Source organism: Centrocercus urophasianus, unplaced genomic scaffold, assembly GCF_019232065.1.
Source record: "Centrocercus urophasianus isolate 14NV4802_14NV808 unplaced genomic scaffold, USGS_Curo_1.0 seq_62, whole genome shotgun sequence".
In the NCBI taxonomy this organism is placed as follows: Eukaryota; Metazoa; Chordata; class Aves; order Galliformes; family Phasianidae; genus Centrocercus; species Centrocercus urophasianus.
Genome location: NW_024885222.1, coordinates 589,617 through 611,363, shown reverse-complemented (window position 1 = coordinate 611,363; position 21,747 = coordinate 589,617). Strand labels below are relative to the sequence as shown.

General features: G+C 50.9%; 2 protein-coding genes across 2 annotated transcripts; both read right to left on the bottom strand.

Moving 5' to 3' along the window:
* Nucleotides 1–5,543: 5,543 nt before the first annotated feature.
* Nucleotides 5,544–9,697, bottom strand: LOC122170003 (keratin, type I cytoskeletal 19-like). The gene is made up of 8 exons (XM_042836570.1): nt 9,113–9,697; nt 8,459–8,541; nt 7,863–8,019; nt 7,349–7,510; nt 7,120–7,245; nt 6,690–6,916; nt 6,184–6,473; nt 5,544–5,683 (listed from the first exon to the last, which is right to left on the bottom strand). Exons 1-8 carry the CDS (start codon nt 9,695–9,697, stop codon nt 5,544–5,546), a joined length of 1,770 nt encoding a protein of 589 aa, XP_042692504.1.
* A 3,406-nt stretch (nt 9,698–13,103) lies between these two features.
* On the bottom strand, nt 13,104–17,708 carry LOC122169993 (keratin, type I cytoskeletal 13-like). Its single transcript, XM_042836559.1, has 8 exons — nt 17,220–17,708; nt 16,366–16,448; nt 15,692–15,848; nt 15,332–15,493; nt 14,759–14,884; nt 14,415–14,641; nt 13,830–13,960; nt 13,104–13,293 (listed from the first exon to the last, which is right to left on the bottom strand). The coding sequence occupies exons 1-8, from the start codon at nt 17,706–17,708 to the stop codon at nt 13,268–13,270; spliced, it is 1,401 nt and encodes a 466-aa protein (XP_042692493.1). The 3' UTR covers nt 13,104–13,267.
* Nucleotides 17,709–21,747: the final 4,039 nt, after the last annotated feature.

The window sequence follows — 21,747 nt, the reverse complement described above, 5'->3', positions numbered from 1 at the left end:
AAACATCTTTATGTATGAGACAGCCTTCCTTGCAGTGCACTGCCACACGTTTTTAAAAGCCAAAACCCTTCCTGTGTGGGAAATGTTAGCCCAGCTCGCAGGACTGAGCTAGGACTCAGCTCTCCTAGAACTCAAAGGAAAAAAGCTATTTTTCACCAAAGAGATGTTGATCTAAAATCACATGAAGATTAAGGATGCTTTAATCACTCTATAAAGTCAAAGTAAATTGCAGCTCAATTAGAAGCTTTATTAAGCCAGGCAATGACCTGCTAACCACCGTGTGGGAAGAGCTGTAAGGTTTAAGGTAGAACAGCTCATTGTCTCTATTGTGCCTTACCTTATAGACAACAGAGCAATTGCGTGGACTGTGTGTGTTACAGTGCACAGATCAGTCAGCTTAAAATATTATTGTGAGAGCAAAGCTGAAAGGCTCTCAGCGTTGTGGCACGCAGAGCTGGCGGAGTTTTGGTAGTGAGCTCCGTCACCTGCAGAAGTTCGGCTTGTGTTAGACTGGTTCATCTTTGCCCTGGGTGTAAGCTAAGTGTTTTGGTTCGAGTGCAGATCTGTTCCTCAGCATCAGCTGTCTGCTCTCACATGCACCCTTCTGTATGGCTGTGCATTCTGCTTTGCAGCTCCTCCATGCAGACACAGAGCACAGCGGCAGCACCCTGAGGGACCCTGCAGATGGATCATGGCTGCTTTCCACACTGCTGTCTGTATCCATGTGCATAATTCTTTTACAAATTCTACCGCTGCTTCTCCAGGCCTTTTTTTTTCACATTAAATTAAACATTATTTAGTATTTTCTGCCTGGATGCATCATGCTGTGCTTTGGACTGTGCTTCAGTCGGTGTTGCTATATTGCTGCTTGTGCAATCTCTTTCAAAAGCTCTCTGATCTTATCTTGCTATTTTATACTCTCAATAGCTGACAGATGATGAAAGCTTTCAGTTGCCTTGATGATGCGATCGTATCTGTGGGATGTGCAGCTGGGGACGGCAGTGTCACCAAACACAGTTTCTGGGATCCACGTCCTCCCGCTGGTGTTGAAAGGCATCCTTCACAAAACAAAAGCATTTGGTTTTTGTGTTGCTCTGTGTGTGGGTCGGGACGGGGTGGTGAGTGGGGCCCTTCCTCACGGATCCCACTGTGGTCAGCTTTCCATCACTGCTGCTGGAGGTGGTTTTTCACAGACAGGCTGAGCGCTCGGTGGGTTTGTTAGTGATAAAGGGCAAAAAATGTTCCAAAGTTACTGCAACAAGAGGAGCAACGTTTGCCCAAAGAGTCTCTTAATCTGTTTATGTCCTTCCTGAGTATCTACGCTGTTTTCTCCTTTTTCTACATGTACTCCCTTTTTTCTGTATGTCTCCTTTTTCCCTATGTACTTGTTCACTGCAGGGACTTGTCGATACCTGAAGGTTTTCCTGGTGAGGGCACATCTCATGGTATGCTAGGAAAACAGCAGAAAAGCAATGAGAGAAAGGAGCCACGGCATGGAGCCGCAGGGCTTCAGATGGCCTCAGCCTTTCATTGTCGTTCTGTGCTCTTACTGCTACACGTGTACACAGGAGGAGCACCAACAGAAGGTTTTCGTAGCTTTTAAGTCATATGCTGATAGGATGTTCCCTATTATGTCGTTGTATTTCCTTCTTGCTGCCAGTTTGATGTCAGTGTTTATGGAAACCTGCTGGCTCTCGGGCCTTGCTGCGTTGTTTGGAGCTGTAACATCCCCCCGGGATGCTTTGTTTCTGTCACAGCCACCTCGCAGGAGATGCAGTTTGTCTCTTCAAGTCTCAAACACTGAAGTTGCAGATGTGTGCTGCAGCCTGCGCTGTGCTGCGTAACACCACTGTTTCCAAATCGGCCCAGAATAAAGACATTTATGGCCACAGCTGCCAGCATTGCTCAGCCTGCAGAGTGTTTTGACAGCGCTGTGCTGTGCTCAGCACGTCACGTTTCAGTTACAGCTGACATTCCTGACACTCAGCTTTGTCTTCCTTTCCATCAAACCTCCCTGATCCATATCGGAGAAACGGCTGTGTCCCTTCAGAGCGAGGATGGAGCTGCTGCAGGGTGAGCAAAGTGGTGGCTGCTGTGTGCTGCAGCTGCTGGCTTCACCTGTGTGCTCTCTATGGGTCTCCATGCCAGAAAACTTACACATCTCCCCTGCACACAGTGCCATGTTGATGCCGTGCCTCAGGCAAGTGCTGCAGCTTATTCTCTCGATCTAATTAATAATCTCTATCACTCTTAGCAGAAATTTTTGCAAGAAGCGATCTGTATTCATTTGGGATTCAGTGTTCTCTCTCGATTCCCGCTTCATCTCAAAATATTTCTCTGAAATCACAGTGATTTCTGAAGGAATTTGGATGGACCCGGCACAGGACGGCTGGAGTCACGCTGTGCCCTGAGCCTGAGCTGTGGGCTCCTGCTCTGCGCTGTGCCTTGCAGAGGGTCAGGGCAGCTCCTGGGATGCAGCCCTCACAGCTGATGCCTGTTGGTGCTCCACGGCCTGCAGGACGTTTTCCCCCAGCGCCGCTCCCATCCAGGTGGGCCCCCCTCATCCCTGCCATCCCTTCCTGCGCCACTTCTGAGCACGGCTCGCTTTGTGCTGGCAGCACAGTGCTGCTGCTGGACAAAAGGGAAGGAAGCAGAACACATCTGTAGGCAATATGGAACATTGGAAATTCCATCTGTGTGTTCAAACGGGCACAAGAATTGCTCTGGGAGCTCGGGAGCAAACACACAGGAGTGCGTGTGCACGTTTATTTTTGCCAAAGGTTGCTCTGAAGGTCCTGTTCCAACACGCACTGCAATTTTCTTCTCAGAGCACTAATAGCAGGACCAGATAAGTATCCAAATTGCAACATTTTGTGCTCATAAAATTAAAGCTTATTATGCAGATTAATGCCTAACAAAGTGCGTGCAAATGAAACCTGCAGGGCTGTCCTCCCTCCTGTCAGTCCCGCTCAGGCCCCGCTCTGAGCACCCCAAGCTGGGGCAATTCCATTTTTCTCCAGTTTTTTTCCGATGGTTTCGGTTCTGTGGCTCTGTTCCTCCACACACGTATCTGTCACCGTTGTTGTTGTTACTGCTCTCATAAATATACACTGCCACACCAGTGGTATGAACGCAGATTTTGTATTGAAAAAGAAAAAAAAGAAAGGAAAAATGAAAGAATTCTTAATTTGGCATTTGCTTCCACATTGCGGGATCAATTCATCCCAGTGCCGTCTCCCTTCTGTCTGCTGTGATGCCATGATTAAGTCAGGGTTTTCTGAAGTTCTTCAGCAGCTTCTGTTTACTTTGTCACATACTGCAAGGAGTAGCAAATAAATCCTTTGAAGTGGATCTGCATGATGGATGCAGGCTCACTGTGTGCAATATAACAGCATTATAACAGCTGTGTTTAAGGAAGGTATAAATTTAAGGTAAGGAAGCAAGTTTGGGAAAGGAAATTTTAGGAGGAAAACAGAATGGAGAGCCCTGAGCAGCAAAAGGAATTGCAGTGTTGCACTGCTTGTCCTGATTACTCAGAAATGTCTCCTTACTTGTGAGCGTGGTTCTAGCCCATCCATGGCAGCACACACATAGCAGCACGCCATGCTGTATCGCAGGCACTCCTGCCCTTCTGTCCTCCCGGGGTCTCAGTGTGACCCCTCTGTGTGCCTCAGAGTGACGGAAGACACCGAGAGCAGCAGGAGGACACTGGGCTTCTGGAAGTTGAGGATGGAGGAGCAGTGCTGTGGCAGAGCAGCACGTTTTGCTGTGCCCTGTCAGCTTATTGCCCTGAGCAGACGTGCCAGAAAGTCATCGCAGCCTGCAAGAAGTGCAGTGAGAGCAGCAAGCAGGGAAGGCCGGGTGAGCTGGCAGTGCAGACATGCGGTGCTGCGATGATTTAAAGGGGCGCAGGTGATTTTGCAGTAGGATGAAGCTGAGAATCAGCACTGCCTCTTTAGCACACGAGGTCAGGGACATCAGTACCTGCTCGTATGTCAGGCAGTTCTTTATGAAGGTTCGCCAGCTCCTGGGTGCCCGCACAGACTGCGGTCAGAGGAATTTTATTTTCTTACAGCCGGATCCGTTGGCTGAGCGCCCGGCGCAGGGCAGTGCCATGAATCACCCACACGTACGTGCCTACAGCGCGGGCTCTACGCGTCCCGTTCCCACGGTCTCCCACTGGATCAGTGTTTCTCAACCCCCTCCAGGGGCCGATGCCGCCCTCGGAGTGAGAAAGCAGAGCTCGTGACAGCCCCGTCTTGGGCAAAACCGGGAGAGAAATCCGATGCCAGTGATAAACCTGGGTTCCTTTGGGTTGTGTTGAATCGAGAAAGGCAAGGGGTGAAGAACGTGCCGAGAATCCTCTGAGTTGTATTCAAGCAAATTCTGTGCACGGTTTGTTTCACTAATTGAGCTCAGGGACGTTCAGCACCGTCCCCACACTTTCATTATCCTGAGCAGAAAAGAGAAGCGCTGTGTGGGCACAGCATTGGGTGCAGGCTGCAGGAGCGCCCTGCCGTTGGGGCCCATCCAGGACATAGGGGTGGATATGGGTCTGTAATTAAAGCAAGGAGGAGAGTTTTGCTTGTGCCCCCACTGCTCCCAGCAGTGCCCCTGCTGTGCGCTCTGTGAGCAGCCCTTAACAACCACCTGGGAATCATTTCTCTTGGGTTTCCTGTACTTATAGCCTACCTCTGGGTTTTGTAAAAGACTGTAGGTATGGACAGTTTGTCTGTCTGCTCTGCGAAGTATGTGTCTGTTCATCCTCAAGCACTGGAAATGCCCTGAAGAGGAAATACATGGTGAGGCCAAATATTGCACAGCTGCATGGCTGTGATCAGTACAAGTGGCCTCAATTCCTTCTTTTGTGAGACACCATGGGTGCAGCTTGGGTCACTCATCTCCAGAGCCCATCGGGGACAGCCACCCCCTCCCAGCACTCTGTGCCATGGCACTGCTGGTGGCTGTTCTCACACTGTGAGCATCACAGCATGGCTGGGAGGCTTTGGCAGTTCTCCTAAGTGGTGAACATGCTGCTGAGAGCTCTGGGGTCTTTTGACTAATCTAAATGAGTTGCTGTTGAGCATTCCACAGGCAGGGTGTGACATTTGTGACCAATTCATGCAAAAATGAGTGCTAAAGGAGACTGCTGCCAGATACAGCTATCTGGTTGCATCAGAGAGAAGTAAAGGTTTATTAATTAGAGTAATCTTTTTCCCAGAGAAATACCAATCACGGTAGAGATTGACACCGGTAACAGTGATTCAGCACAGAAATTCAGGTGGAGAGGCAGCTGGGATGGAACAGGGATGCTCCTCTCCTCCATGGCCGGAGCCCCTGGGAGCTGCAGCCATCAGTGCTCAGCCGTCCTGAAACTCCCTGGGGAAAGATGAAGGGAAGCAAGAATTTCTTTGAAGAGATGCCGCCTCTGTCAGCCTCTCCTGCCTGCCAAACGTTATCACATGGAGGACTGCTGCAGGTCAAGTAGAATGTCTGATTGAAGCTTTCTAGAAATGCTAACCTTCTGTGCATTTTCAGCATTTTTAGGCATCTGAGATGCTGTCAGGTCCTGAAGCCTTACGTGACCTCAAAGTTTTTATGGCTTCAGACACTTCCTCCATTGTGGCTCCTCTCTCCAATGTTTTATTCCCTTCCAGGCAGAGCTTCAAGTTTTCAGCACCTCCTGGAACCACAGCCATGAAGTCAGACACAGAGAAGACCGTCTGGTCACTCTCCATCTTTTGCTGCTTTAGGTCTTTTGCAGCTCACACTCTTTATATTTTAAATGTTGTGAGTGTTCCAACTGTTCCGCTTTAATCGTGTTTCTCTCTTAATAGCAATTAAGTTTCTAATGTTTGGCTTCAGGATACTTCTGACTTCTCTGGCCCCTTGCTTTCAACTGGGCATTATTTTCCCTCTTCCTCCTTTATTTTCTACTTCTACACCTTGTCTGATTAAACTCTTCATATCATCATTTAAATTTGAGCCGCTTGTGAAAATGAAACCATTTTGATATGTGATTGTATAAGAAATAAATGACTTAAATCATGAATTTGAGAAAAAAACATAAAAAACACCTCCAGATTTCCAAATAAGGAAAGATGTCTTCATGTCCTTTGCCACTGTTCAGAGAGAAGAGTTAACGGAAGGACACAGGAGGTATTCCTTTCTTCCAGTTCTTACCTGGGCTTTCACAAGAGCTGCCAGACTGGGAATGGGAGGATGATGAGCGGGAGAGGCAGCCTTTGCCCCCTTCTCCCCCACCACTGCCTCCTCCTCCACCTGCAGCTTTTCCACAGCCTCCTCCTCTGCTGCTGCCTCCTCCTCCTCCTCCAGAAGTTTTTCCCCCAGATCCTCCGCTGCTTCCTCCACCTGAGCACCAGCTGCTTCCTCCTCCACTTCCACCTCGTGCAGAACCACTCGTTCCTCCGTGTCCTCCAGAAGATCCAGCACCGGCTGCTCCCTGCGAGGTGCTGTGAGGAGGACAGGGCGTGCGTGGCTGAGATGCACAGCAACATGACTGATGCGTGACATCCTGCCAACCCCATTGGGCCACTCTCTGACTGCCTTCCTCTGAGCTCCTTGTATGATGGGAAAGTGCTGCTGTGTGAAACGCGTTCTGTTTCTAAACTATCCTAATTGGGAACAAATTAACTGCTCTGCATATTAGTTACTCCCCATGTGCATACCTAATGTCATGCTGTCCTTCCTCAAGCAGTGACCGGTACTGAGCAATCTCCTGCTCCAGGCGGGTCTTGATGCCCAGCAGCATCTTGTACTCCTGGTTCTGGCTCTCCATCTCGCAGCGGATGCTGGCCAGCTCCTCCTCCAAGGGGCCAATCATGCCCTGGATCTGCTGCAGCTGCATGTTGTAGCGGCGTTCTGTGTCCTCCAGGTTGGACTGCAAAGCCCCTACCTGAGAACAGAATGAAAAGTAGTTTCTTAAGGGAACGTGGCAAGATTAGCCCATGCTTGTGACCCAAAGGAGAAAAATCTTTCACACTGTCCATGTGCCAAACATCCTGTTTCTAAATGGAATGCTAGCTTTAGCTGCAGAGAGCTGCTTCGCCTGCCATTGCAGCAACTCACGTATCAGGCTTAGAATCAATCTCTGCTTACCCTGCTGAGCTCAGACTGCAGCTCAATTTCCAGGCCCTGATAGTCACGTCTCAGCACAGAGATCTGTTGGTTGCTTGATTCCAGTTCCTGACCACTTGAGTGGACTTTTTGGCTCACCTCCTCCATCTGAAAAATGAATGTATATTGTTGGAGTTTTTTGGCCACCACAGTTATCACGGAAGCATCCAACTGCACGAGGAGCTGAGGCATTCAATGCTTGGTCATTTACCTTGCTCTCATACCAACTTTCAACCTCTTCACGGTTTTTCTGGATGATTTGTTCATATTCTTGTCTCATATCATTCAGTTTTTTCAGCAGATCCTCTCCTGGAGCAGCATTGACCTCCACATTCACATCACCGCTGGATTGTGCTTGCAGCGATTTCATGTCCTGCAGAGAAAACCCAGACCCAAGGCACACAAACAAAAATGGTGAAATCACTTTGTGAAAGAGTTTTGGAGCCAGTCATCTCCCTCTGGAATCATTAACTATTCTAGACGCTTTCAAAAAAGTAGATATTTCTGTGTTATGGTTATTTTAATGCAGTTGCTTGGCTCTGACTTCCTTGATGTTGCTTGGTGGGAAGCCCTGTGCTAAGAGAGACCCTGGAAAAGTCTGGGCCTGGAGCTCAGCTGTGTTGGGAGGGCAGGAAGGTGTCGCTGGGGAAACCTGCCCACATTCCCGGTGTTGGAAGCGTTCTCATTTGCCCCCACAGCCTGCGGCTCAAGGAGCCGGCTCTTACCTCCTCGTGGTCCTTCTTGAGGCCAATCAACTCTTCTTTCAGGGACTCTGCCTGCATTTCCAGGTCAGACCTGGTCAGGGTCAGGCTGTCCAGCAGGGGCCGCAGGGTGTTGATGTCGGCCTCCACGTTCTGCCTCAGTCCGTACTCGGTCTCATACCTACAAGGGGTGATGCAGACAGGTCAGCCCTGATCCTGGGCTTGTGGTTCTTCTCCTTCTGACTTTATTTACAAAACTCAGACTTTAATATGAAAACGTATTTTGTAGTCTTTGTCATCTTCTCCTCTCACTGTAAACTTTGAGTGTGGTTCATCTGCGTTTCATTTGACTTTCAGTGAGAGAGAACCACAGTTTGTTTCTCCTTAAAAATAAAACAGTTTTTAAGCTTTTTCTAAAAGAATGATCTTTGTTCTCACAGCCATAGGGAGCATTTCTGCATTGTTACAGAAATAATTAAGAACTTGAAGTCTTACAGGTTAATTGTGCTGTCATGGAACCAGAAGTAGCTCTCGGCTTTGTGGGCTGTTACTTCTGAGGGGAGGTTGAGGAAAGCAGGAGAAAGGAAGTGAGTGCCTGGAAATGGGAGATATGTCCTTACTTTGTCCTGAAGTCTTCTGCAGTCATCCTTGTGTTATCCAGGTCCAAAAGCACTTTGTTGGTCTCCACAGCCGCAGCCAGAATCTAGAAGAGAAGATGATGGGCTAAGGACAGCTTTCACTACGAACCTCTCAGACTTACAGGAGAGACACACTGGAACGTGATCTTCCCATTGCAGTGTAGGTGAATGAGAGGAGCAGCAGCTCCTACATGGAGAGGCCTGAGAAGGCCTTCTGCAGTGCAAAGAGATGCCACTATGAAAATAGCATCAGGACTGCAAAAAACGCATTTGGGGAATGCAAGCAGGGAGGGAGGAGCCCTGCAGGAGGCCTGGGGCTGTCGCTGTGGCTCTCTATGAGCCCATGGGCCAGGGGATGAATCAAGCGTCGGACACTGCCCAGCACTGGCACTTTTCCTATGCTCTGAAACCCGCTGCAGGCACTCTGAGGGGCTGAACTCGCTGCCGGCTGAGTGCTGGGCGGCGCACTGCAGAGGATGCTTTGCTTCCCTTCTCATGGCTGATAGTCAGATGTGTGCGTGGAAGGTGGAGCTGAGGCACACGAGGTGCCTTCAGAGCAGCGCTTGGCGAGCACAGCAGTGTCCTGGCTGCCTCTGCTGCAAGAGGTGTAAGCGCCTGTGACAGAGAACATCCTACCTGATTCTGAAGGTCTTCAATTGTGCTGTAGTAGTGGCTGTAGTCCTTTCTTCCAGCAGGACCTTGCTTCTGGTACCACTCCCTGATCAATTGTTCGAGCCGAGCGTTTTCTTTTTCCAGACTTCTGACCTTGTCCAGGTATGAAGCCAAGCGGTCATTAAGGTTCTGCATGGTCAGCTTTTCATTGTTGGACAGAATTCCCATGTTCTCTCCACCAAAGCCACCGCCACCAAAGCTGCCAGCGCTGAACCCAGCATCGCCCGAGCCAAAGCTCCCTCCGTACCCAGCGCCAAACCCGCTCCCTCCTGCCCCAAAGCCGCCTCCCATGCCGCCGCAGCGCATCGTCCCTCCGTAGGTGCCCGCACTCCATCCCCCTGCATAGGAGCTGCCCCCCGTTCCGCTGCTCATTCCCCCTCCGTAGCTGCTGCGCCTCATCCGCCCAAAGCTCGCCGCCCCGCAGCTGCTCCTGGAGCTGCCCCCGCTGCCCGCCCTGGACGCGGTGTATCTGTGTGCTGATGCAGAGCCGTGCTGGCTGCCCCCGCTGCCCCCTCGCAGGCAGCTGGAAGATCTCTGGGAGCAGCTCATGGTGTCGGCAGTCGGGGTTCAGTGAGTGTCAGAGCCGCTTGGGATCATAGCTCCGGCCCCTGCCCTGCCTGGGCTGCATTTATAGTGGGGCCGTGGGTGTCACCTCCGAAGGGAGCACCTTCTTTCCATGTGCAGTGGCAAGCCGTGGTCCTGGTGCCAAGAGTAATTTGCCAAAGGGAGACATCTGGCAGCTCAGGAAGCTGAGCCCACACTCCGTGTTTGTGACCGTTTGTTTATTAGCACAAAGCGTGTAATTTCTGCTGGGTGGCTCTGAGTTAGGCAGCTATTTTCAGAATCCAGTCCACTGACACTCATCTGAATTAAACTCATCCCACTCACCTCACCCCACACACCTCCCAGCACAACGAGCCATCGCAGTGTGACAGCACTGAGTGCTCTGTGTCCTTCAGTGCCGTCCTTCCTCACACTCCTTCCCCTTTGGATGTGTGTCAGGGAATCCCAGCCGTTCTTTACGGATTATATTTATATTGCAGTATGAAAAGCATCAGAACTGACGTGGAAGGGCTGTGAGGGCAGCGTGGGCTGCTGCTCCGAAGATAATACTGAGTATGAAGGTGGATGTAATAAAACATTTAATGTGTTAGAAAGTTATTCCATCGTATTCCATCCACCCAGCTCCTTACAGAGGACGCCGGGTGCACCGCAAACAACTGCTGCAGCTCCACGAGCCCTTTTACTTAGGGCAATCTGAAGACTCTGAAGGAACTCTGCATTTCTTGAGATCTCTTCAGTAAAAGATGAGCACTTTGTTGAAGGAGGTGCATTGTGTGAGCTGTGTTAGGGCTGTGTGCCACAGTTCACTGAAATGGCTGTTTGGGAGATTGACTCTGTCAGATGGACACCAGCACAGCATTTCCCTTCGGTTTTGTTTTCTGTTGGACACAGCATGACCGCAATAGGAACACTGGCCAGGAACGTTGCATCTTCTTATTCTGATGTGGCTGCGACTTTTCCAGACGTGGGAAGCAGAGCTGAGCCCCCCGCACTGCAGCAGCCCGTGCTGCCATCCCCACTGCTGCCCAGCGCTGCGGAGCCACTTATGTGACACCCAACTTCCTGTATTGATCTGCTGTTATTTTTTCCTCGCTAAGCCTTCAGGATGTTGATTGTTGCTAATGGAGATGCGGTTGTTGTGGCTCATAGCAGGTGTTTGTGGAAACATCCTTTATAAACACCCCTCCCAGCACACCCTCACCCACACACAGGGACACACCTGGAGTTTCATCCTCTGCTGGACTTCGTTTCTGAGCCATGCTGGGAAGCCAGGCCCTCCCAGCCCTCACTGCAGAGCTTGGGGGAGTCTAAATCACAGCAGTTTAGCTGCTTCTGGTAAGAAGTCCTTTTCTGTTGAAGTGCTCCTGCACTATCAGCCCCTTTGGCCCGTTACACTGTCGTGGAGCTGTCAGGAGTCACCATTTGGCACCTTGAAGGTGTCCCACTCTCAGTGTTGCCCATCCCCAGCACCAAACAACTCTGCTGGGGTCTTTTCTGTGTGAGAACCTCTGGAAGGGTGCCCATGGGAAGCTCCACCCCTCGCAGGATGGGGAACGAGGTGTGAATGGCAGTGAGAGGTGAGGTTAAAACATGGCACTTGTGAAACTGAGCTTTTTTTTTTTGTCACTAAGTGACCTAATGGAGAGAACACGCGGTCGCAGCGTACCGTCAGCTGAAGGTTTCATGGCAGCAAAAGAACCCACCGTCCTGCAGGAGCAGAAGGGGTGGAGGAGAGGAGATGCTTTGAGGGAGGGCGGCACCACGGCTGTTTGCAGCGCGTTCCTTCCCTTTCCCGTGACAAACCTGAGCTGCTGCCCAGTAGTGGGAACTGTATTTAAGCACGAAGGGCTCACATAGCGTGGGCACGAGTTCAGCCCAACAGCGAGCCTGCAGGGTCGCGGCCGTGTCTGGTGACAGCAAAGGCTGCGAGAGAACGGGGTCTGTGTCCCCGGGGTGCACATGGCAGGAGGGAGGGCCGCTGGGGCTGCAGGAGGGTGAGGGGGGCCGGCAGCTCAGGGCTGGCGCTCGCAGTGCTGCCCGCTCTGTGCTCACAGCTGCTGCGACCCGCGAGGCCAGGAGAGCAACGAGTGCGGCTGTGCCTGGGGCTGTGCCCGGCGCGGCGCCTCCGTCCTGCTTCAGGTCTGTCGGAAAAGGTCCTTTTGCTCAGTGTTCGGGTGGAGAAAAACGGTGGAAGAGCTACGTGGGGCATATGAGTCATTCACATAATTGTACGTTATAAGCTAACTCCCATTATATGCTCATCAATCAACTTTATTAGCACCAGATAATCCCATGCGATGGTATTTCCTCATAGTAAATAGGAAACCGGTCCCTGAAGTGTGACTGTGTCGGAGAGGAGCTCAGCCCTCGTCCTGCAGGCAGACGCTGCTCCTCCTTCCCGGGCCGTGCAGCGCTCTCCTCGGGGCTGAGATGTAAAGAGACATTTTATCTCTGTAAAATCAGAATGTTGAAAAAAAAACCACGAAAATTGGATTCAGATTCGTTGGATCATATTGGGACTCGATCATGTTTATTATTTAATGGCGCGCGAGCTGAGAGTTCTGAACAGCAGCCGATTGCTGCCTAACGACTCCCGCGGCGGAGCAGTGCGGGCGCTCAGCGCTGAGCGGCGCTGCGGGCGCGTCCCGCACGGCCCGGCCGGGTTTGGCAGCGCAGCGTCAGCCCGTGTCTGCGCCTGTGGAAGTGCTTCGCTCGCGCCGTGGGCAACCGCCGGCCGTGTCTCCTGTTCGTTCTCTTACCTCCAAGCATCTCACAGCGCCGCGGTCCGCGTGCCGTGCCGTGCCGTGCCGCGCCGTGCCTTGCAATGCCGCGCAATGCCGTAGCGCCTCCATGCCGCCAGAGGGCGCCGTGGCTCTCCGGAGGGCGGGCGCTACCTGCGGCCGATCGGGGCTGCAGCGGACGGCGGTTTTGTTCTTGCGCTTCAGACCCAGTTTAAAGTCTCCGCCGTTGGACTCCAGCGTCTTCGCATGCCTTCGGTCCCAGGTCGTGTTTGTGCTAGGTCTTACAGGCTCTACAGTGGGTGTGAAATGGGCTTTTGGGCCGGGTGCTTTTCCCACTCGGCTTTTTTGGGTGTTGTTTCAGGCAGCCACGTGTTTGGTGCAGAGCACACGGTTGCAGAGCCGTGGGCAGCGCCTGTGAAGGGCAGGGGGCGCGGGGCCCCATCCTCAGTGCTGCTGCTGTGCTGGGCTCTGTGCTCAGCTCCTGCTCTGCTGTGCACTGCGCTCAGCATAGCTGGGCTGCGGGAATCAGAGTGCAGACACGGCTTTGTTGATTGCATCAGGCAAAAGCACAGTTTTATTAGAGAAGTTTTTTCACCAGCAGGTGCATTAGTGATCCTGTCTAACACAAGTAACTTCTAGAGATTGCGGCGTTACAGAAGCAGCAGAATGAGAAAAGGAGGCCCACAGGGGGCCCGGAGATACACGGCAAAGCGTCGCTGAATTCTACTTTGTCTGCACAGAGGCATGCAGTGAACACAGTGTTCTTGTTTTGTCTGTGAGTTTCTGTGTGTGTCATCTCCTGGTCCGGTTATCCTCAATCACAGATTCTCCTGCAAGTCACTGCAGAAAAAAGGAAAGCATTATTTTTATTCAGGCAGAGAGAAAGTCTTTCAAAGAGGAACAAAAATTGGGCTGTGTGGGACACTGATTTCAATGACAGGCTCTGTTAAACAAGAGTGGGTGGTGGGGAGCCCAGGAAATCCCAGAAGCTCCCAAAATAATTGTGCTTTGTGGCAAACTGCAGCCGTAGGAAGACAGATTGGTTGTTTGTGCCCATTGCAGCCCGGTGGCTAAGCCCTGCGGGGCTCTCCTGCTTTATGTCCACCTTTCCCTTATGCCTCATCTCCCCAGCTTTCTCCTCACACTCCCACATCTCACATTTTCTTTCTGTTGCTCCAGGTTGTGCCCAAGCTCTGTCTAAGCATATTAGTGGTGCTGCAGTTTTGCCCTGTGGTGCCAGACAGCCCAAACTGCAGCACTGTAATTCTCTGAGAATGTATGAATGGTGGTTTAGGACAAAGCGTTGTCTCCTGGCCTCACTGCAAAGGAACAAACTGGGCAAAAAGGTGTTGTCCTGGTGTGGAAGCAGCTCTTACCCTGTATGTCCCCGGTCTTGCAGGGCGGGACCTGTGGCTGGCAGTGGGATGCTGTGGTTGTAGTGTAGGTGTGGCTTGTCCTAATGACTCCTCCTCCAACACCGCTCCCTACTCCGATTCCTCCTCCATGACTGATGGGATGCATGTGGGGAGAGAAATGGGCAGCGTTAGAACTTTACATGGCACTACCAGGGGCTCAAAGTGTCACGTTATGCCATTTATAGAGTTGGAAATGTCACAGAGCGCTTTACACGGTGTTCTTTTCTCATTTTGCTTTCCACACCCCCTCTGGCATGGAAGTGGCAGAGCCCTGCAAATGGTTTTCTTCTTCTGACAGTTGTCACCCATCTGATCACAGAAAACACACTGTGACAAACGAGGACATAACACTGGAAGTTGTGGTGTTGGAAGATTCGGTTCCTCTGCTTTGCAGATCCCAAGGAATGACATTTAGTTCAGAACTGAACACTCATCGCAGTAAAGCAGCTCAGAGCATCGAGATATCAGAGATATCAAATAATTCCCAATCTACAAAGCAGATCTTGACATTTTCCCTGGTTCTGTTGGATTCAGAGATCTACGTACATAAGGTCCTGCTGTCCTCCTTCCAACAAGCAGCGGTAGGTCTGAATCTCCTGCTCCAAACGGCACTTGACGTCCAACAAGGTCTTGTACTCCTGGTTCTGGCACTCTATTTCTGCTCTTATTTCCGCCAACTGCTGCTCCACACACGTGATCTGGTTCTGCAGCTCGCCGAGCAGTGTGTTGTACTGGCACTCCGTCTCAGCCAGGGAGGATTCTAGATTATTCCTCTGATAAACAAAGAAACAACACTCACTCGCATGTCACCGCATCGTTTGCTGTTTCCACGGTGAGAGCAGACGAGCTGCTGCACAGCGCCTGCATGCAGCTGTGAGCTGTGCACGCACCTGGCTGAGCTGAGCCTGCAGGTCGATCTCCAGCGCCTGCAGCTGCCGCCTCAGCTCGGTGACCTGATTGTTGCACGTCTCCACCTCCTGACCGCTCGTGATAACCTCCCGGTTCACCTCCTCGATCTGCAAATCACCAAGGCAGAGCAAAGACCCTCAGAGGATACCTGTGCAGGCTGAATTTCTACAGCACAGCTCACAGTGAGCAGCAGCACGGCCGCAGGTGGGCACGGCGAGCTGTGTGTGCTGGGCGTTAACCACTGCCTTTGGCTGTGTGCTGCTTTTCAAATCACATTAACTTCCTGGCTACCAGGGCTCTTTAATCCCAGCGTGGAAGGTTTCAGTTCCAGCACAGCACCACGAGGCCTCGCGGCAGCTGCTGCCGCCAGATGGGACGCAGCAAACTGGTCAGACAGGCCTGTGCCTCCCGCAGAGCACAGCATGTAAAGCAGTGCTGATCTCAGGCGTCTGTAGAGAACAACAGCTTGTTGTCTCCGTGTCTGTATTCTGAAGTGCTTCTGTGCCCCGATCTGTGCATGTCAGTCTGTCTGGCAGCGGGTTTGCATTGCTTACCTTGCACTCGTACCAATCCTCAACTTCCTTGCGGTTGCGCGCTATCAGTGTTTCGTACTGGCATCTCAAATCCTCCAAGATCTGCCTGAGATCTGGCCCAGGGCAGGCGTTGACCTCCACACTCACATCTCCAGTAGATTGCTTTCTCAGACAATTCATTTCCTGGAAATACAGCCCGGATTAGACAGCACAAAGGAGCAGAGCTGGGTGCTGAGCGGCGCTCGCTGTGAGCGCTGCCTCCCAATGCAGCTGTGAGGTGCAGAGCAATGCTGCAGATCTGTTGGGTAACTTAAAGCACGGCCTTGTAGGTGAAAAGTTCTGTGCCAGGGCTCCGCAGAGCAGCAGCAGCCCCCAGCCTACCTCCTCATGGTTCTTCTTCAGGCAGCAGAGCTCCTCCCGCAGTGACTCCAGCTGTGCCTCCAGGTCGGACCTGCAGAGCGTCAGCTGGTCCAGGACCTGGCGCAGCCCGTTGATGTCAGCCTCCACGCTCTGGCGAAGGGCCAGCTCCGTCTCGTACCTGAGTGAGAAAGAAAGCAGAAATTGAGAACCCGCTCCCTGCTTATGCAAAGATCTCCTCTTCCCATCTACGTGCTCTGTACTGGGTTTTGCTGTCTAAGCTGAATGCACTGTGCATTAGATTTCTGCGCTGCTTTTGATGTTTGTTATGTGCAAGCTGTTCCTTTTTTTCTACCTGTTTTCCTCCCTCTCCTGAAAGCAGCATCTGGCGTTGTTTGCCCATCGCTCAGCTGCTTTGCTGATCCCAGTCTGCAGTGGTGTGTGATGGGATGCACTGACTGCACCACTGAGGGCCGCTCCCTGCAATGCCAGTCCCTGGCCCTAACCAGCAAACACTGTTGCCAAATGTTTTACCTCAGAACAGTAATTAAGGGAGGGCTGATGACCAAGAGCAAAATGCCTTTCATCATCCCATCCTGTCCTAACGAGGTGTTGCTGTGAGACTCGTCTGAGGTGTCTGTGAGCAGTGCTCTGGGATGTGGGGCTGGGGGGGTGGGTTGGTGCTTGGAGGCACTCACTTCACACGGAAATCATCAGCGGCCATCCTGCTGTTGTCGATGTCCAGAATGATCTTGTTGTTATCAATGGTTGCACAGACAATCTGGAAAAGAGCAGAGCATGAGAACAGCTCCCTTCTGCTGCTGTACTCCATGGTTGCACATGTGCTAAGCAGGAACTCTTTCTGATTCCCTTTTCCCACTACCTCTCTCCCCATAGTTTTGGTCCTTGAGCAGAGCACTTACAGGAGGAGCTTTGCCTCCCTGATGGGCAGGCAGCAAGGAGAAGAGCTGGGCTGTACAGGACTGGGAGTTGGAGAGCTGTGAGATGAGCACTCCAGTTTCAGGGTCTGAAGACAAGTTCCAGAGATGCTTCACCTTAAAGCTCAGCTGAACGCAGGCTGCCTGGTGCTTGATCTCAAGCTTAAGGGTTTTCAGGGAGAAGCTGGGAGGTGCCTTTAAGCCTAAACGTCTTCCATAACTTTCAGTGGGGACATTGTATTGTCAGGCTCTTTGTGCCACTGCACAGAACGTTTTAAACACCCAGTTTTTCTCACATAGCATTTATAACACTTTGTGTCACCATCAGCTGGGTGAGATTTTCTGTTACTCTGCTGCTCCTTTTGCTCTGCTGTATCCATAACCATTCAATCAGCACCCAGTGTAACAAGGCATCCTTTTTTCTCTGAGGAGCATTATCCCACTCGCATGGCCTCACAGCATGACTGCACTCAACAACGTCCCGGAGGAAATTGCTGCCATTTATGTTTGCAAGCATATTCTACAGCAATAAAACTACCTCTAACAATTGCAATAAGTCCTGAATGCAAATTGAAAAAATAGAAAGGAGAGGAATAACTGAAAAATGGCATTACCTGATTCTGAAGATCTTCAATTTCTTTGTAATAGCAGCTGTAGTCCCGGGGCTCGCAGGAGAGGCCCTGTGTAGCATACCACTCTCTGATTCTGCATTCCAGCTCTGCATTTTCCTTCTCCAAGCACTTCACCTTGTCCAGGTAGGACGCCAGGCGGTCATTGAGATTTTGCATGGTCACTTTCTCATCGCAGGATGAAAGCAAGCAGTCGCCACCAAGGCCACCGACAACCACACCGCCTCCGATGCCGAAACCAAGGCCATTGCCATAGCAGTTGCCACCTCCATAGCTCCCACCAGCCAAGCTACCGACACTCAGTCCCCCTCCATAATTCACTCCACCGCAGTAACTCCTTCCAGAAAAACCTCTGCCACTGCCTATCGCATAGGAAGAAATCCGTGCTCCACCACCACCACCAATGATACAGCTGCCACCACTGCTCCTGCCTTTGCTAGACACAGTAATCGTCTCTTTAATGTTGCAACTCATCGCGACAGCGGCTGGAAATGCAAGCAGAAGCCCAAAGCAAGACGCACAGCTTGGTATTGAATCAGCCTGCAAGTTGTCTGCTGCCACAGGACTCTATTTATACCTTCCACAGTGGGTGTCACCGCCGTTCCTGTTCCCATAAGGCTGGCTACTCCAGCCATTGGTGCCAAGAATAATTTCTCAAAGGGAAGTTTCCTTTCAAGATTCCCGGTAGACAAGGAAGATACTTTACATGTCTCTTGCTTATTTCAAAAATACATTAGCAATAATGTTTTATGAATCATCGGCTTTTTGTTTATGATGCAAACTTTACAACATTAAGCCAGGAAAAACACTGTCCTAAATTATATACCAGGAAGAAATCATTAAAGGTTATTGCATCAAAGAGCTCTTTATCTCTCATTAATTTATTTTCATTTTATTTTGAGTTGAATAAGCAGGTTTCATGCAAGCTGCTGATGTTGGAATATGTAAGATGAAAACGTATGTACGAAGCTGGATTCTGGAATGATGTATGAAGAATGATGTAAGAACTTTGTGCAGAGATCAGAGACGGAGAGATTAACCTCTAAGTCTCTCCACTGCTGAAATAACAATTCCAGAGCACTGCTGTGAGCCGTGATGATGTGCAGTGATCTCTTAATGGACACAGACGGAAGATTCTTCATGTGTGATCTGTGGCTGCCCAGTGGTTCACAAAGGATTTCTTTCTTTTTAGAGAGCACAAAATAACACAGCAGGGCTTTGAATGCTGTCCTGCTGCTCAGCGAAAGGCGCTGCTGCTGTTTTCTCGTAATGGCAGATGAGCTGCAGGGGGAGGTGGGCTTTTCAAACTGAGTGGGGCTGGAAAGACCCTGCAGGCAATTTCTGTGTCAGTGTGCTGTGTGCTAAATGCAATTCCAGACCGCTGCTGGGAGACAGGAGGACAGAACTGCCCACGAAGGCGGTGGAGCAGTTGTTGCCTGGAACAGTCCTAGACTGACTTGGAAAAGGTGGATTAAGCATGAAGTAGAGGTTCTGTTCCTCATGTCTCCAAATCTTAGCTGGGCCGAAAAAGTGAAAACCAAAAATCTTTTATTTTTTTGACATTCGGGCTGAGCTGCTTTGTGAACACACTGGGCTGCTGTGTAGGGAGAACTGTCTGCAGCAGCTGCTGGGCTGGGGATGCATCCACCAAGAGCCACCCTGAGCCCAAGCAGCAGAGCACAGAGAGGTGGAACTTCTGCTCCATGTCTGGATGGTGGGCAGCTGCTCTCATGGCAAGCAAAGAACCCCATTTACCAAAAGACTGAAGCCTGACGCTATTTGTGGATTTACCCATCACTTTATTGTTCTTACTCGCCTGCTTTCTCTATAGAGCTGCCTTTCTTATCTCTCATCCTTGGACATTACTTATGTGGTGCAATGAAAGCCAGCAGCATTCCTGTGCTATCTCCAGCAGGATGGAGACAGAGCTGTGCAGACGCTCAGAGTGATTTATCAGCAACAAGGAGCTGCTGATGCCTGCAGTGCTGCCATGCTGCGCTCCGCTCGGGGCTGAACCAAGAGCAGAGCTGAGGACACGTAAAACTTCAGCAAATAGCGATTGTGCTTAGAAACAGAATATCTGGATTTCGTTACTAGGAATGGGGAGCATAATTGGAGTCAGGGTGTGGTGGTAAGAATGAACCGAAACTGATGTAATGCTGCGTTGCTGGAAGCTTTGCTTTGTCCTGCACATAATTCTTCAGAAGTTTCCCAATCGCTGTCTGCAGCAAGCATCTTTCCTGAGTGAGCACGCATTCCTTCCTCTCCTTCACGGTTATCATTTTAGCACATCAAGATAATGCAGGCAGAAACACGGGGCACCCCTTTGTGGGATGGGAGGATGCCTGTGTGCCGTTGTGGTAATGGCTGCAGCAGTAGCACAGCTCTTGGCCCTGCAGTGGGCAGCTCTCCCTGGCACAGGAATGCCCACTCTCTTGCATTTTCCTTTTTGTCTTCAGGAAATGGGTGCTCTAGTCAGGCCAAGGGAAATTACTGCTCTGAAGGTCTAAAGAAGTCATAAACCAAGCTTCCTCTCCTGTTTTTGTTAGGTGTACTCATAAGGTTCCTGGGTCTGCTCCAACTAGCACAAACAAGTATGGAAATCTCATGGAAATGTAATTTCCAGCCCAAGGTCTGCAGCTCCATAATTTGCAGCTCCCTAATGCATGGTTATTTGCAGGGTGTTTTCTGTTGGGACTGTTTATCCCAAGCTACCTTCTCATAAGCTGCTTTCCAGACGCATCCCAACTCGTAGGCCCGGTGTCTCAGGAGCTGACTGTGCATCCCTGGGGGCTTTCCAGGGGCAAATTCATAACCCTGGGTGATTGTAGTCCTTCTGGCCGTGTCATTAGGTCTCCTTCACCTGTCAGGAATGTAGGGCAGCTCCTTTGTGAAAGTGCCTGCGCTGCTCCTGCAGACGCCTGGGGAGGGTGGGAAGCCTTTGCCATGAGTGCGGGCGCTCAGCTAGATGTCAGCACAGCTCTTCTGCTCCTGGGGCAGCCTGGAGATTCCAGGAGACTTAAAGCTGGAAGTGTGTCAGTGCAGCATCTTCATGTTGTAGCGATGAGCGAGTGAAGGACTGCTATGCTGGGAAAGGACAAGACCAGAAGGGGCAGCAGATTGTCCTACAGCCTGCCTTGGCAACTGAGCAAGGCGGGGGAATACAGTGGGAAGGAACACGAGAAGATCTGCTTTGTGGCCCCAGCCCCAGCTCTGAGAACTGGGATGGATGTGCACTGAGGAGTCCAGCAGTGGAACTTCTCCACTGTAACCGCAATGAGTATCTCCTTCAGTCTCCTGGGAAGCACATGCTGTACACGTCTTCCATCAAGTCCAAGACTTTCCCTGGCATGGAACTTGTCTTTATAGAAGACTTGATGTAGAGTCTTGGCTTGAAAACACCCACTGATGTGTCATTATCACAGCTGTTCCAATGCTGCAATGTCTCACTTTGCTCTGGTCCCTGAATGCTGGTGGTTCTTGAGTTTGGTAGATAATATAAAAAAGTACCGCTGCTGGGTCTTGTCTCCACTTTTACAGGAGGAGGGCACTGTTCACCTCCCCAGTGATGGAACCTCTTCAGGCCCTGGCTGTATATGAGCCTTCTGAGGTGCTACTGATCTGTAAGGTTCCATGTCATGGCAAATATATTTCTGTAGAGAAATCAGTTTCCATATGAAGACTGAGGCTGCAGAAGTGTGCCACGCTGCACTGTGTGCTTGCTCCTGAAATGTTTTTGTCTTTGTGGCCTTTCCCCTCCATGGGGGGTGACTGCTTCATGTCTCCAGCTTGGCAGCAAGGCAGGGGATGCTGTGCTGAGCCACCCGTAGGGGAACGTGTGAACATGTGAATGTGACTTTCTGTACCAAACACACGGCAGTGCACCAGGGGTGCAGCCCGTGTCCAAGGCTGTAGCTGTAAAGCTGTGGGGAGGAGTGAATGTGTAAAATCATTGCTTGCTTTTCTGGTCCAGCAAACATTCTAATCCCCAAAACACCTCCAGCTCACACCAGCTTTTCTCTGAATGTTCTCCAAGCCCAGAATGACTCTACAAGCTCTCTGCGGACGCATCACATGATTACACCCACCAGAAGTGCTGCAGGGCCCCAAGCTGCCAAACTGCTGCACTTGCTCTTTTGTGCAGGTCAGCATCAAGAGACATGGATGTTACTGTGTCCGTGCACACTGACTCCACATCAGCTGCAGGTCACTCTGGGGCCCAGAAGCAGAGGGGCCCTTGCCTTGCTTCTGAGCTGTAAGAAATAATGGCTCTGGGTACTGAAAGACCCTAGCTGACGTTTTCTGTGGCACTGCACATTTTCAGCTCCCACTGCCTCTGCCAGTTCTTGGAAGGTGTGCTAAGTGTCAGGATGATCTGTCAGCAGTTTCTGATGTTCAGGCTGAAACTTTTTGAAATAGGATGATGTGATTCAGTGGCTACGCGAGAGCAGGTAGGAAATCAACCTTTTGCCACCAGTCCTGTTCTCAGTGGAAAGGTTCCTATAAAACGAAG